At 52.5% G+C, this 14,648-nt stretch overlaps 1 protein-coding gene across 2 annotated transcripts in view; it reads left to right on the forward strand.

Moving 5' to 3' along the window:
• Egln1 (egl-9 family hypoxia inducible factor 1) overlaps positions 1-12,938 on the forward strand; it is a 44,246-nt gene extending 31,308 nt beyond the window's left edge. Inside the window, exons 2-5 of one of the 2 annotated variants that reach the window (XM_020176652.2) lie at positions 4,696-4,815; positions 7,536-7,672; positions 9,739-9,806; positions 10,804-12,938. In XM_020176652.2, coding sequence (XP_020032241.2) covers positions 4,696-4,815; positions 7,536-7,672; positions 9,739-9,806; positions 10,804-10,868 — 390 coding nt within the window. In that variant the 3' untranslated portion in view covers positions 10,869-12,938. The remainder of the gene's footprint in view (positions 1-4,695; positions 4,816-7,535; positions 7,673-9,738; positions 9,807-10,803) is intronic. The other variant, XM_074056882.1, reaches the window with a different exon arrangement.
• Positions 12,939-14,648: the final 1,710 nt, after the last annotated feature.

Genomic DNA, 14,648 nt, shown 5'->3' on the forward strand with positions numbered 1-14,648 from the left:
TAGAAGGTAACACCCATGCACAGGAAATCAATGTGAGTCAACTTCCTGTATAGCTATCCTTATCTCAACCAGCAAAAACCCTTGATCCTTCCTATTATTGCTTATACTCTCTCTTCAACAAAATTAGAAATAAGGGCAAAATAGTTTCTGCTGGGTGGAGAGGGGGGGAGGGGGAGGGGGGAAGAAGGAGGGGGCAGGGGAAGGGGGGAGAAATGACCCAAACATTGTATGCACATATGAATAAAAAGAAAGAAAGAAACCTCTTTCCTCATGTGACTCAGGGTTGTCATTAAAAAATGTTTCACAATGCTGAGATTGGTTTTTGGTGTATGTGGCCTGTTGACATCAGCTTCTGAAAGCTGCAGTCTGCCGAGGTTTCATGGTGGCTCCACAGTCGGACTTCTCAGTACTGACCTGCTCGCGGTCCACTTCTCCACGTGTGAGCTCCGTCCACACAGACCCCGAGGGGTGACTGGGCAGCCATGCCTGGGTGAGGAGTTGGAGGCCTGTGTGCAGCGGTCTTCCCAGGGGGACTGAGCAGCACCCCTGCACCTGCTGCCTGGGCTTGGGGCTGACTGCACGCGGCCTCCAGGAGAGGGACAAGTCCGTGGTGCCTCTGTCACTTCAGGACGGTTTCCTTCCACCATAGCTCAGTTTTCTAATCCCGCAAATGGGGACATTACCAGTGCCTACTTGATAGGATGAAGTGAAGGCCACCGTGAGGTAGATGGCCGTGGGAAACAGCAGCCAGGAGCTCACAGATAAACACTTCCTGAACGGCTTGATGAAAAGCACACGGGGACTGTTCTCTTTGCTCTGCTCGAAGCCTCACACCTTCTCAGCAAGCTGCAGCTTTCACTAAAAAGAAAAAGAGGGAGAAAGAGCAAGCGAGCAAGTCTCCTCTGACACCTAGTGTGCTCTGGGAACGAGCAAGGATATCTTAAAAGAGTCACTTGTCCTGGGAAAGACACGTGGGGATGGGACTCCTCTGGGCACACAGGTGTCTACACGAGGATGGACCCCTGTCCTGAGGGGAGCACCTCCCTTCTGGAGACCTCCTCCTGGAATGTCGCCGGTTCTGGAAACAAAAGGAGAGAGCCTGTGCCCGTCAGGCTGAGCGAGGAGTGATCCCCGGCTGTTGTGTCCGCAGAGGGCGCCAGGTTGCCTGGTGCATCTTGACAAGATCGGTTGTCGGGTGGCAGACCTGTCCCCTCATTCAGGGTAAAAGTACTTTCGTAACTTAATGGAGTTTCAGTTTTCTTAGCTGCGAATCTCTGTGTTTAAGTGACGCACTTCAAAAAGAAACCAGAAACAACACTAAACACTACCTGGTTCAACTTCATATTGAAGCATATGACTCCAGAAACATCTCCCGAACCTCCCTCCTTTTCTTCTTAGCATGGAAAACAGACTTGTGGCGTTTCTGCCTCACGGACGTCCTCATGCGTGTGCTGTCGTGTGACTGGGAAGAGAGGTAGCGTTGGATGCTGTCTTGCGCTTGTGTGGGCCATCTTGGGGAGGAGGCTCGGGACTGCACAGTGGGAACCCCACCCCGTGGTCTCTACTGCAGGCTCTCCTTTGCTGCTGTTTGTCCTTACACCAAGCAGTCAGACTGCTGGCCTGGGGCGACTCGGTCGGTGGGTTAAATGCAGGGCCAGGGCGTGCTCTCCCCTGCCCTCTTCCTTAGTCCCTGTCCGTATAGCAGAGGAGAGGAGGGGACCTGTGGAACACTAGGCCAGGCTAGCATGGTGAGGCCGCTCTTAGAACACTTTAGATGCAGGTGACAGATAGATCAGATTGGAAAGCGTAATTGGTATAATCAAATTTTTATTTAGTTGAATCAGAACTTTTCTTTAAAACTCTTAAAGTTGCCTTTTTTTTTTTTTTTTAAGAGTTGCATTGGGATCCAAGCTTAGGAAACAGGTGAGCAGTGCCCCTACTTGAAGGTTGGAGTGGAGCCTGGGTGGCCTTCCCTGTGCCCACTGCATGCGTCCTTGTGACCCTTGCTTGAGGAAAGCAGCTGAGACAAGCCCTGCGTCAGGGCACAGTCCTCGGGTCCTCTTCTGTTCTGGGGTGTCTGGCTCCTTTCACCCACTGCTGAGAAACCCCTTGCTACTGATGTGTGATTAAAGCCACTCTCACCTGGCGCTTCCTTGTGCTCATCAGCTCCTCCATTCACTGTTTTTCTGGTCTTCCTTCTGTCACCTCCCATCTGTTAGTCACATTGGTTTTCTGCCTTAAGAAGACATCCCTGTGCTGCCCTGTCTTGGCCAACTCTGCCTCTGTCCTGGAAACGGCCGTAGCCAACTTAGTCCCTTAGCCATTTGCACCAGGCAGTCCAGACACAGTTTGTTTCCTGGGTCTGGAACCAATTCCCTGCTCCCCACCCTCTTGAGAACACCTAATTAACCTTTCTGGCCTTCGTTCCCTCGACAGGTGGATGAAGATGAGAAAGGTGATAAGTGAGCCTTGCCTGGCCATGTCCGATGAGTTATTACACACACAGACTAGCACTTGGCAGGTGGTGAACAAGCAATAAATGTTAGTGGTGAGTGATCCTGGGGTTACTGCCGGGATCGGAACTACTCTCCCTAAAGTATTAAGCAGATGCAGTCTCCCCTGGCTTTCTCTCTGTTTTGAAGTTTTGGGTTTTTTGTTTTATTTTGAGATAGAGTCTTGCTGTGTAGTGCACACTGGCCGGGAATGGTGAATCCTTCTGCCTCAGCGTGCTAGGATTTCAGGCATGTGCCACCTCAGCCCTGTGTTCCGATTCCCTCTCTGGTCTTATGCCCTGCTCGCCCTGTCCCACCCACCTGACCTGCGTCATCCTCCTCCTGCCCAGCCATGATGCCTTGATGCTTCCCCTGCCATGTCCTGCCTCCCTTCCTCCACCACCCAGTTCAGCTCCTGATGCAGATGTCGTGACCTTCCTTCCTCGCTTTTTTCTGTCTTGGGAAGGTAACTTCTCACATCTGACATCACCTTGTAAGTGCTTGTTGGCCCACCCACTGGGCCAGAGTTCATCAGAAATGCGAGCGAGCGACTTTGTCTCTTCGTTCATCACGTTAGCCCTGGGACCGCTGTGTCTGTGGTGGGTCTTGAGGCGGATTTGCCAAATGGATGGCTAGAAGACCAGGTGGCTGGACATAGAAGGACCCTCCTGCCCCTCCTTCTAGGCTTGAGAGGCTGGCATGGCCACGTGGCCAAGTCTGAGCGGATCAGATGAAATCAGTGTGGGGAAGAGTTCAGGTTTGGGGAGAACACCCATTCTCAGTTAAGGGCACGTGGGCGATCATGCTGTGGTATCCAGGCCTTGCCTTGGCAGCTGCTGACCCAATCCATGGGCCAGTCTTCATGGAGCAATCTTAAACCCGCCGCCTGTGCTGTGCTTCTGTCCTGTCCAGCGTCTCCTGTCAAGAGTCCATCTGGAGTCTGAAAAAAAGACACCTAATCTAACATTCACCAAAATCCCACTCCTGGTTGGGGTGTCTCGGAAAACCTTTATGTTTTTTTAGGGTTCACGTGAGGTGCTTGCCAGTCCGTCAGAAGTGAACCACTGAGTTATTGTCTGCTGGCCAGTTGAACATGAACTCTACCATTGAGCTGCATCTCCATCCCAAGACTTGACTTTTGAAAGTCGGCGTCTGTCATTTATCATCACTGGGATGGTAGAGTAATTTGCTGAATGTTGAGCAGCTGTCTGCTAATCACTGAGTTAGCACACGAGGAAGAAAGGATTTTGAGAACTGGTAACCCTGGCCAGCTTTGCCCGTTTTCTTCATAATTTTTGGACTTCTGTGAAGTCGCCTAGCGATTTTAGTGGACTGTTGCACACTTCTGAGGGCGGAAGGTATTTACCATACCTTGGTAAATGAGCAAAACACGGTTTCCTTTCTGACTGAGTAGATTAGTCAGGTACTCATTTGTTTAAAAAATCACTGACGTTAAACGAGTGGCTATTTGGAGTTGGCTGAATAATTGTGCTCGTCCAGAGTGGTCCCATTCAGAGAGAGTCTGTTGGCATTGGCTGGGGTGGGTTTCCCTGCGAGACGCTCCTGTGAGTTCAGGAGGAAGCACGCGGAGGTCTTGGTCACAGGAATGTGACATTCTGACAATCCAAGCTCTGTTGCTCCCTGACTTCCATCATGGGGAAGCCGAGTTCCCCAGGCTGGGGGTGGCTCTCTGGGGGGGCAGTGAGGGTTTATTCAAGCACAAACAAGGCCGCAGCCTGGCGCTGGGGTGACTGGTGGCTGGCGTGCGCTGTCTGAGGAGACGCGAGCCACCTTTGCACAGTAGATTTGTGGCTGTTGGCACACTTCCAGCTCCTGGACCTTGTGGAGCAGGAGCTTCTGGAAGCCACCAGGCAGCATGGCTTTGTGTTCTTGTTGCTCCATGACCGAGGCTGGGCATTGAGCCCTGGACCTCGGATCCTCTCACGTGCATGGCCAGCAACCTGAGTCTCCCTCCATTGTGCTCAGCTCTGGTGCCAGGGAGCTTCTTGGTCCTCTTGTTGACAGTAATGGGCTTCCCTTGAGGTCCGGTGGCAGCCATGACGCTGAGCAGGAGGTGGCAGGAGCGGGACTGGCCCGCCTGTGCTCGCCGTGGGTGTCAGCGTGGGAGCCGGGCGGAGGTCTGAGCTGGGGCCAGAATCGGAGCTGTTCACGCGGGCATCTTACGCTGCTGTTGTTGTTCCAGGCCATGGTCGCCTGTTACCCAGGCAATGGAACGGGCTACGTTCGTCACGTTGATAACCCGAATGGAGATGGACGGTGTGTGACGTGTATATATTACCTGAATAAGGACTGGGACGCCAAGGTATGCCCTCACCCAGCGCGAGCGCCTTCCGCACAGGCCGTGTCCAGCACGGGCCTCGGCCAGGACGATCCGATTCCTGTAAACGAATAAACGCTGCTGTGTTTGACAACACACTGGAGCCAGGTGGTGAGCACCTGGTACCTACAGGCAGTTCATGTGTACCCTTAAAACGAGGGTAGGCCTCCTGTTCAGCTCAGCAACCACGGGAAGGGCAGGAGGACATAGGCGACTCTGGGAAGTGGTGGATGGTGTAGTGACTGCCGTGATCGGTGGGTCCGGTTTAGCCAGAACCATCAACGTGCACACTAACGCGAGTGCCTGTTAGTATACAGGTTATGACTCAGTGAACTGCTAAAAAGGATCTTAAAAATGAATTCATTTATTCCAGATACAGAAGAATTTGCCTGAAATTTAACTTTAACAGGTGATAGTATTAAAGTACCTTCCTTTTAATAGGTTTTATTTATCAAAATGCCTCTGAGAATAATTGTTGTATAGTCACTTGATGGATTGCTTGCACGTTTATTTGCATTTGTAGAGAGATGTTACATGGCATTGGGGTCGTTGCCCTAGTGAGGGGAAGACAGAAGTTTATCAACACTGGCAAATCCTGTAAAGCGGAGTAGAATGTACAGATCTGTAAACTTGTTTTAAATATTCATTCCCTCAGTTGACTCAACTCAGATGATTTAGAAGTCTGGCTGTTTAACCTGATCACCTAGGTCGGGGTTGATTTTAATGGAGAGTATACCGTTCTTAAAAATAAAATAAACCCTGGAATCCCCCCCCCCCCGCCCCGCCCCACCCCCTGACACACAAACCACCAAGTCTGAGGGTTTAGATCTGGATCCTGTGGCTGGTGCTCCAGCGCCCCCTCTCCTGCCTGTCCTGCTGTCCTCCTGTCCAGCTGTCATCCTCACCCACATGCTAACAGGGCATGTCGCTGTGTACTGAGGCATGGTGTTCACAGGCGTGGACTTCTGCTAGAGCTTCCAGAGTTTGAAGTAGAGAAGTAAGCTTGATGAGTCACCGTGAGCCCAAGGCACAAAATGTGTTAGTGTCGCTTCAGTTAGTTAAAACTAAAAATTGATTTTTTTTTGTCAGATTGTGTGAGTATCTGGGAAGGCAGAGACATTTGACCAGTTCTAACTTCTAATCTTGTTAGGTTCTTCCAAGGCTAATTAATTCCACAGGACTAGCCAGGGTCCTCGTGGTGCTACACCAGCACCCGGGCGGGAGACGGCGCCTGGTGTTCTCAGACGAACAGCAGAAAACTCCTTATGACATGGCGCTGTGTGCACAGCATGCTGGTCCCGGAGCCAGGCAGGGTGGAAACAGCGCAGTCCTCAGAGGAGGTGCAGGTCAGCAGGCTGGCAGCTGCACTGTGCTGTCCTCTGTCAGGACAGAGCACACACAGGAGGGCACACAGTTCAGAGGCCAGGGAAGGTCTCCAGGGAGGTCTTTCTAAATGTGACAGCTTCACATGCCTCTGTTCTGAGGACGGGGCAAGGAAAAAGAAGACGCTGAAAGTTCGGTTGGTTTGCTTGGAGACAGGCTCTCCTGTGTAGCCCAGACTGGCCTTGGAACGCAGTCCTCCTGCCTCCTCCTCCCGAGTGCTGGGGTTACAGGCGGGAAGCACAGGCCTGGCCTCTGAGGGTTCCTTAGTCACCCACTGACAACATGAAGCCGAGGAAGGCAGGGAAGGTTGCCAGGTGGCTGGAGTCCCTTGGAGACAGCCCAGAGCGTTCCCTCCAACTCTGGGTTCTCAGCGTAGCTCAGCTGAGTCCACCTGTGTAGGACTTGAGTTACTGAAGGCAGCGAGCTTGTGTGTCCGCAGCGGGGCCCCAGCCTCCCAGGGCACCCGATGTTCAGTTGGTGCTGAGCCCACCCCAGAGTGCTGGGCCTGCTCAGCAGAACAGCCCTGTAAGTGGCGGTCAGCTGCGGCTGAGGCCCAGGCAGACGGCAAGAGCCTGCGTCCTGGTGATGCCCAGGGCACCTGTGGGATCGGCGATGGCGGATCTGACCAGCTTCCACCCCACGTCTCCTTAAAGCAGAGCACCACGTTGTGCAGTTCCGTGTTTTTAAACTGAAGAGTGCAGTGCGGCATCCGGTCATCCCTGCGGCTGGAGCCAGATCTCCAGCATGAATGAAGCTTGAGCAGCGCTCTAGGACAGGCGTTAGCTCCCGTTTTGTGTGTAGTAAAGGTTCCTGCACTCAGCTTCTCGGCCCTGTCTTGGACTAATAAATGGTGTGTGCAGTACACTGCGATCTGGAAGGATGTTCTCCCATCCTAAACACTCGGTGTACATGTGCACCCCGGGACAGCTCAACACTGAGTCTAGTTCATAAGATGTTCAGTGTTTTTGTCTGTTTCGTTGAGAATTTATAAAAAATGTCTAGAACAAAAAAAAATCATTTTTCTCTGCATCAGTGATGTACTTAGAACCTCAGCTCACGTTTCTACCTTAATTGAGAAGCATCCGTGAAGCTGGGTTGTGGCTCAAGTGCTGGAGTGCTAACCCCGCATGCTTGAGGCCATGGGTTCAATCCCCAGAACCACCAAAAACCAAACCAACCAACCAAACAGAACGAACAAGAAGAAGAAATTATCACAAAGAATCCAAGCTTGCATTTCGATTGCCTGAGACAGTCCCGTCCCCACCCCTTAAATCTGGCAGGGTTCGTGGCTGCTCCTACTTACATGTTTGGCTCTTTCCTAGGTAAGTGGAGGGATACTTCGAATTTTCCCAGAAGGCAAGGCCCAGTTTGCTGACATTGAACCCAAATTTGATAGACTGCTGTTTTTCTGGTCTGACCGTCGCAACCCTCATGAAGTACAGCCAGCATACGCTACAAGGTAGTATTCCTTCAGAGAACTCAGTTAAGAACGTGGTAGGAATTCGGGTTATAAAGCACACACATGGAAATGTCGCAAGGAAGCTCCCTGTGTAGCCATCCTAAACACAAGTGCCTTTTTTAAAAACAGAGGACAGGGAGGTAAAACAGGACCTGTCTGGAAGTTGGCACCAGTGGTGGCGGGGAGGACACAAGGAACGGGTGTAATGTACGAGGGTGAATATGGTGGAATATTATGTACAAAAATGGAAAAATAAGACGTGTTGAAACTGTCCCAGGAATGGGGGAAGGGGGGGCTAAAGGAGAACGATGGGGTGAATTCAGCTGTGATATATTGTAAGCACATCTGTAAATGTCGCAGTGTACCCCCAGTGCAAAAATAATAAAAAAAAATTAAAGAGAGTGTGGTATAGCAGGAGGGGATGGACAGGGTGAACTTGGTTAAGAGCTGGAAGGAAGTCGGATGCCTATAATCCCAGCACTTGGGAGGCCAAGGTAGGAGGATCTACGAGTTCCAGGCCAGCCTGGGCTACACAGCCAGACCCTGTCTCCAGAAATTACAAGAGAAGGCCAAGAGGGGGTGGCAGGGTGACTTGGCAGTTCCCGGATTGAGGAAGTTTTGACGTTTGCATTGCCACTTCCTGCTTGCACTCCCTCCTCACCGTGTCCTAGGTCTGACTCCTTTGTGCACCTGCTGCCCGCACTGGGATCTGGGGACAGTGTTTCAGCTGCGTAGAAAGCTGGAGAAGGACCAGGGGCTTTGGAAAAGTGGTAGGAAAGAAGAGGGCTGTGTGGGGAAATGGATGTAGAGTAGAAAAACAAAATGGCCAGAGAGTGGATGTGGAGAGAGAGGGGAAGCGGGGCGCACAGGCAGGAGGGGTGCAGTCCTGTGCGGGTCACGGTGGGCAGGAGCTTCGCTGCACTCTTCTGCAGACGCTGCATTCTAAACCAGTTGTGCTTAAAGCATTCCTTCCAAAGTTTGTTCTTACCACTCGTCATGACACCATTAAGACACGCAGACTGTTCCGACAGAAGATACTGCAGGTGTTACCAGGAAGGTAGTAGCTGTAGAAAACAGCCCTGTTCGACACTTGTTTCCATTAGGAAAAGGGCCTGGAGCACTGGGCTGGGGAGTGGTCCCGAGACCGTGGTCTCTCTTGCTCCCTTCCCTCTGTCTGAGCCATGTTACCCTTATCCTGATTCGCACACGGGGCAGCAGGTACCTGGCTGTGCCAGAGACCGTGGACGTCCTGAGTGGGCCAGGGAGCCTGGAGCATTGCCCACCGGCCCTGCGCACCCCTGCTTTTCTCCTGGCCTCTGACACAGTGGCTGCCTCAAGGACCTTCCTCTCTGGGCAGTCCAGAGTGCAGTGTGATTGTCCCTTCCAGATGAAGAAATGACTGACGTCCTTGGGTAGTGAACAGACGCCAGTAGCATGGAGGGTAGGCACTGTAGGAGTGGTGAGGCCACTGGACCAGGTGACAGCTGCACTTGTCAGTGTGGGCCTGGGTAGAGGACAGACTGTCCCAAGTCCTAGTGCAGAAAGGGGTGTGGGGCAAGGGCTCTGGGATGGTTGACCAATAGTATGGACATGGAGTGTCTAGGGTTCTCTGAGGCCCTGGAGGGTAGGACAGGTAGGTACTCTAAGCACCAAAACACAGTGCAAGGGTTTTGATAAAAATCCTAACGAGCTTGTGAGCGAAGTTTGACTGTCTTGGTGACTCCCAAGTTGACTGTGAACATCCCTGTCACCCTGTGCCATGCCGGGTCCTCCCTCCGCTCCTCTTTTGGCATGTGTCTTCCTACCTTGGCTCTGGTCTGCGGCGGGGCCTGGATGGGAAGCAGTCGTGAAGGCTTCCTGCATCGGGAAAGGCGCAGAACCAAGGCTGAATTGGGGCTCTTGCTGCCCCCGTGCTCCTGACCCTCAGGCTGCTGGATGTGAGCAGATGCCAACCTCCTCACCCCCACACACACCCCGTTCCCAGGGCTGTCGGGGCGCTGCAGGCTTAACGCTTTGTCCCGAGTGATCAAGTCATAGTGCTCACCCTGTTCTAAATTCTCTTTTAGGTACGCAATAACTGTTTGGTATTTTGATGCAGATGAGCGCGCGAGAGCTAAAGTAAAATATCTGACAGGTAAGCACCCTCAGGGGCCAGGGCTGGCTGGCGCCCTGTCCTCACTGAGTGTCTGTCAGGTTCCTTAATTCCCTGATTTAAAAAGGGTTTCTTGCCAGGCACTGGTGTCTCACGCCTGTAATCCTAGCTACTCAGGAGGCAGAGATCAGGAGAGTGATGGTTTAAAGCCAGCCCAGGCAAGTAGTTTGGGAGATCCTATCTCAAGAAACCTTTCACAAAAAAAGGGCGGGTGGAGTGGCTTAAGGCGCTGAGTTCAAACCCCAGTACTGCAAAAATCAGTCAATCAGTAAAAGGGTTTCTCTTTAGTCACCTCCTTTACCTTAAACCAACCAAATTGTCCAAACATCAGGGAAGCATGAGGTAAAGACGTGTGAGTAGGTCACTCAGACACAAGCTGAGTGTTTCCTTGGTTGTCCTCTTCAGTCACCCGGCTCTTGGTGCTGACTTCCTGTCGTTCTGCCTCAGAGAGCAGTGAGTGCCCCGCCCTTTCTAAACAGGCTTAAAGAACATGTGGACATGTAGGGAGGAGGCGATTGAAATCCCAGCTCAGGTGGCCTTTACCATGCGTGTCACCTCCCCTGTAGACTGCCCTCCTGGGACGGGGGCCTTAGGTTCCAGCAATGGACCACTTGCCTGTCTTGTTTAAATCCTGCCCGACGTCCCCCAGGTCTGCCCACTGCTCAGATTCCTGAATCGCTGTATTTTAACGAGCCGCTGAAAATGCAGCTTTAGTCTTCCGTAAGAATCTAAAAATGAGATGGTCACCCATTTTCTGTCTTTTAAAGCCATTATTTGTGTGCCATCTGAGGTACTCAGCGCCCGCCACTTTTAAAGTAGTCCAGTTGCTTTTGGCATAGGAGCCAGCGTTTGTCACAGTAGGAAGCTGAGCGCCACGGGGACAGGCTGAGTGTGTTTGCAGAGCTGGGGTGTCACCCCACCGTGTGAGGAATTCGGGGTTGCGTCAGGCGCTTTGGTGCTTAACGACTTTCCCTTGCAGGTGAGAAGGGTGTGCGGGTGGAGCTCAACAAACCCTCCGAGTCCATCGGCAAGGAGGCCCAGTAGGCCGCGCTGCGCAGCCCACCGCACCTGCTGGCGTTGGACACTGTTTGCCATCGAGTGTGAGCACAGCGAGTGCGTGGAGGAGACGCCGGCTGGCATTTCAGCAAGGGACAGAGACAGCTCTGCTGGGGTTGGCGGAGCCGGCAGAGGGAGGACCGCGGCTTCCGGCGGGCAGAGGCGCCTTGGACACGGCTCCGCCCTGTGGAGAACCTTGTTCATTCTTGTATTTTACCACATCTGTCAGTTCATTTCACCTCTCTTTTTTATATCAAGTTTGAATTTGGGATAATTTTTGTATGATTAGGTACAATTTATCAAAACTGAATTGAGAAAAAAATTACAGTATTATTCCTCAAAATAACATCAATCTATTTTTGTAAACTTCTTCGTACTATTAAATTCTGCCCTAAAAGACCTCGTGCGACGACTGTTGCCGTGACGCCAGTTCGTTTTCTTTTGACTGGAAATAGGAAGGAGCACTTCAGTGACCTGCTGAAAACCCACTTGTTTTCTTGGCCTCTGATTGGAACTCTTACGACAGTGAAGCCTAACGGTGAGGTGGTCCCCGCTGACTGCCGAGTAGCTTTTAGTTCATGTTTTACAAGAAAAAAGGACACAGGAAGGGTTTGCCTTTTAAGTTAATTCTTCTTTAAGCTAAGTGACCGGGACTAATGAACTTGAGGCTGTCTGTCCTCAGTATCAAGTTCCTGAGACCAGGGGCTCTCTTCTGCTTCAGGGGTCTCCTGTAGACGGAAGATCCGTTTCCAAGACTTTCCCTTTGTCCCCTCCCTCCTCCTTCCTCGTAGGCTCCATCTGATCTGCAGAGCAGAACCTCATTCTGTTGGAGAGCATGCAGGGGTCCAGACCACGTGTAGGTGTGGACTTGGGTCCACTGGCTCCTCGGATGGCGGTGAGGCAGTCCCCATGTGACGTGGCCTTCTTCCTACCAGTACTGAAAGCTGCGTGCGTAGCACAGAAAAACCCTGTGTGACACCAAATGCTTTAGTTTTACCGATTTTCTTTTTCCCCTTTTAGAAGAGAGGGCCCGTTACCCAATCGTACAAGGCCTCCCAGGCTTGTCATCTCAAGGATGGACGTCCAAGACTTCACTTCCCCAGGCTCCTTCGCCAACCCCGTGCTAGGTGTAAGTTGTGGGAGTGAGACCCGGCCCCTTAGGTTTCTATCTGCCCTCAATCTGCTTTGCCAAAACTTGAGTGTACAGAAACATTTCTGTACATTTCGGCTATGACGGTTTCTGCAGCTGTATACTTTGTATTCAGTGGGAGACCTTTTCTATGGAAAGCTCAGTAATTTTTATGAAAAGATTGCTATTGTTCATGTAAAACATGAATGAAAATCAAGTGAAGCTGACAGTGTGGCCTTGGGGGATAAAGATACTCACTACTGTGACCTGGGGTGGGGGCTTGCAGGGCAAAGTCCAGTTGTGCCCCTTGTCCTCTCCTTTGCCCCTGGTGACCGCTGACACCTCTCCAGCAAGTGCCTCCACCAGCCCGGCCAGGAGCGCGGGGCTCTGCCGTGTGGCTGTGGTGCCGTCTGCAGGGCCAGGCGAAGGCCCGCGCGCTGGTGGAAGGCAGCTGTCGGGAGCCTGCCATCCTGCAGGCCGCACCTCCACAGGTGGGCAGAGCAGCAGCTCCTGCAGTCTGCGGTGGCGCCTGCCCAGCACGTCTTAAATTGTGTACTTTTTGGAGAAGTTTATGCACCTTCTTGGAGGTCATTGTGAAAAGGTCACGAGATTGGGATGGTCGTCCTTCCTGTACGTCTGAAATCCATTGATTTCATTGATTTCGGCACCATCAGGACTGTTTAAGAGGAGACTTGAAGCTGTGTGTGGTCTGCGTTAGTCCTGGGGAAGATAAAGCTTTATGCTGCTGTTTGTACTGGACACAATGACCAGCTGTAGGACACAGACCTTCGTCATAGCAGGCAAAGACCTTCGGGACTCGCACACAGACCGGCTCTCCGTTGTGTCACTGGAGAGCAGTGTTGGCATGGAAGCTCTCAAGTTGCTTGTAAAGCTAATCTAATAAAAAGATGTATAAATGTTCTTGAAAACTACTGTTGTCATTTCCAGCTGTCTTTTTTAACCAGCCTAGTCCAGCCTAAACGATGGGGACAGACACAGCCCTGGTGTGGGAGCCATGCCCATCTGGGTTCTCGGCCATGAACTCCCACCTGGGAGAGGGATGTGAGTTCACCCGCAGCGGTTGGGTCAGTCCTGAGCTGAGGAGGACGGTGCGGGTCCTCCGGTGCTCACAGGCCTGCCGTGCGTGGGCACGTCCTGTCTCTTTAAAACTTTTAGTGTGTTTTTAATGGTCTGGCCCATCTTAAGTAGTTTTACTGGAACATGTCGCTGAGTGGAAGAGAGGCCAAATGAGTTAGAAAGGAAGGCTAAATTAGGTAGGATAGCCGGGTGCTGGTGGCTCATCCTGTAATTCTAGCTGATCAGCAGGATCGGAAGTTGAGGGCTAGCCTGGGCAAAGGGCTTACAAGACCCTATCTTGGAAAAAACACAGACACAAAAAGGCTGGGGGTGTGGCTCAAGTGGTAAGAGTGGCTCCCCAGCAAGTGAGGCCCTGAGTGCAAATCCCAGTACTGCCACCCCACCAAAAAAAAAAATAACAGAATTAACAAACTGGACGCAATGACTCACACCTGTAATCCCAGCTACTCAGGAAGTAGAGATTGGGAGGATCAGGGTTCAAGGTCAGCCCTGCCAAAACGTTTGCAAGATCCCATCTGGATTAGTAAAAGCTGGGCTTGATGGTGTGCACCCACAGTCTTTTTTCCTGCCTGCCCAGGCAGAAGTGTGAAGCTCTATTCGAAACACACGTGTTCACCTCTGAGGTCACAGTCGCACCCCGGAGCCTGTGTGATCAGCGTTAGTTCTTGCGAGTGCCACCGGATGGGGAGGTGGAGGACAAGGGCTTGCTGCTGCGCAGGGAGCAGTTTCCTAAGCAGAGCCCGCGGAGGGCCGAACCTTCACAAGACGGAGAAACAGCTGCGCGCCCTCCCCACAGGTGCCCCGGGGTCAGAGGCTCCTGGACAAGGTTTTGCCTCTGCGGGGACCGGGCTTCGCCACAGCTACCATACTCTCGGTGTTCTGCAAGATACCTTTGCGCCCTCCTTCAGAACACGTGTCTCCATCTGTAACGAACACGACTGCGAGGTGACTCGCCGGTGGCAGCCGGTAGGAGGTAGGAGGTAGGGCGCCGGGACTGGGCCCTGGGCTGGCTTTCTCGTTTGAGTAGCCGTGTCAACCTGTCCTGTAAGGTCGAGAGAAGCAGCAATCCGTACATTCTTTTAAGGAAACTAGTTTCAACTCTTAAAGGAGTCTTTGGATCGTCACTAGGTCTAGTTTTGTTTTCTGGCGGTACCGGGGCTTGAACTCAGGGCCTTGCCCTTGCTAGGCAGGTGCTCTACCTCCTGAGGCACCCTGTCGGCCCTCCACTACATCACTGTGTCCTGACCTCAGGCGCAGGTGTGACCTGATTGGCCACCGGGTGGAAAGCCCCGTAACGGCCCTGCTGCCCGAGGCTCCGAGGTGCCATGTGCCATGATGGCTTTCCTTTTATCTTTCGGGGTCTCCTGAGACAAGGGCTCACTATGCAGCCCAGGCTGCCTCAGACTCGCGGTCCTCCTCCTGCCCCTGGCGTGCTGGAATCGCAGGTGTGCACCACCAGGCCCGGCCTTTTCTCCTCCACAACTCGCGCTTCTCAGCGTCTCTGACGCCACCTGTGCCCTGTGGTTGCTGGGACTCCTCCG

The sequence above is a fragment of the Castor canadensis genome, chromosome 15, assembly GCF_047511655.1.
Source record: "Castor canadensis chromosome 15, mCasCan1.hap1v2, whole genome shotgun sequence".
NCBI lineage: Eukaryota > Metazoa > Chordata > Mammalia > Rodentia > Castoridae > Castor > Castor canadensis.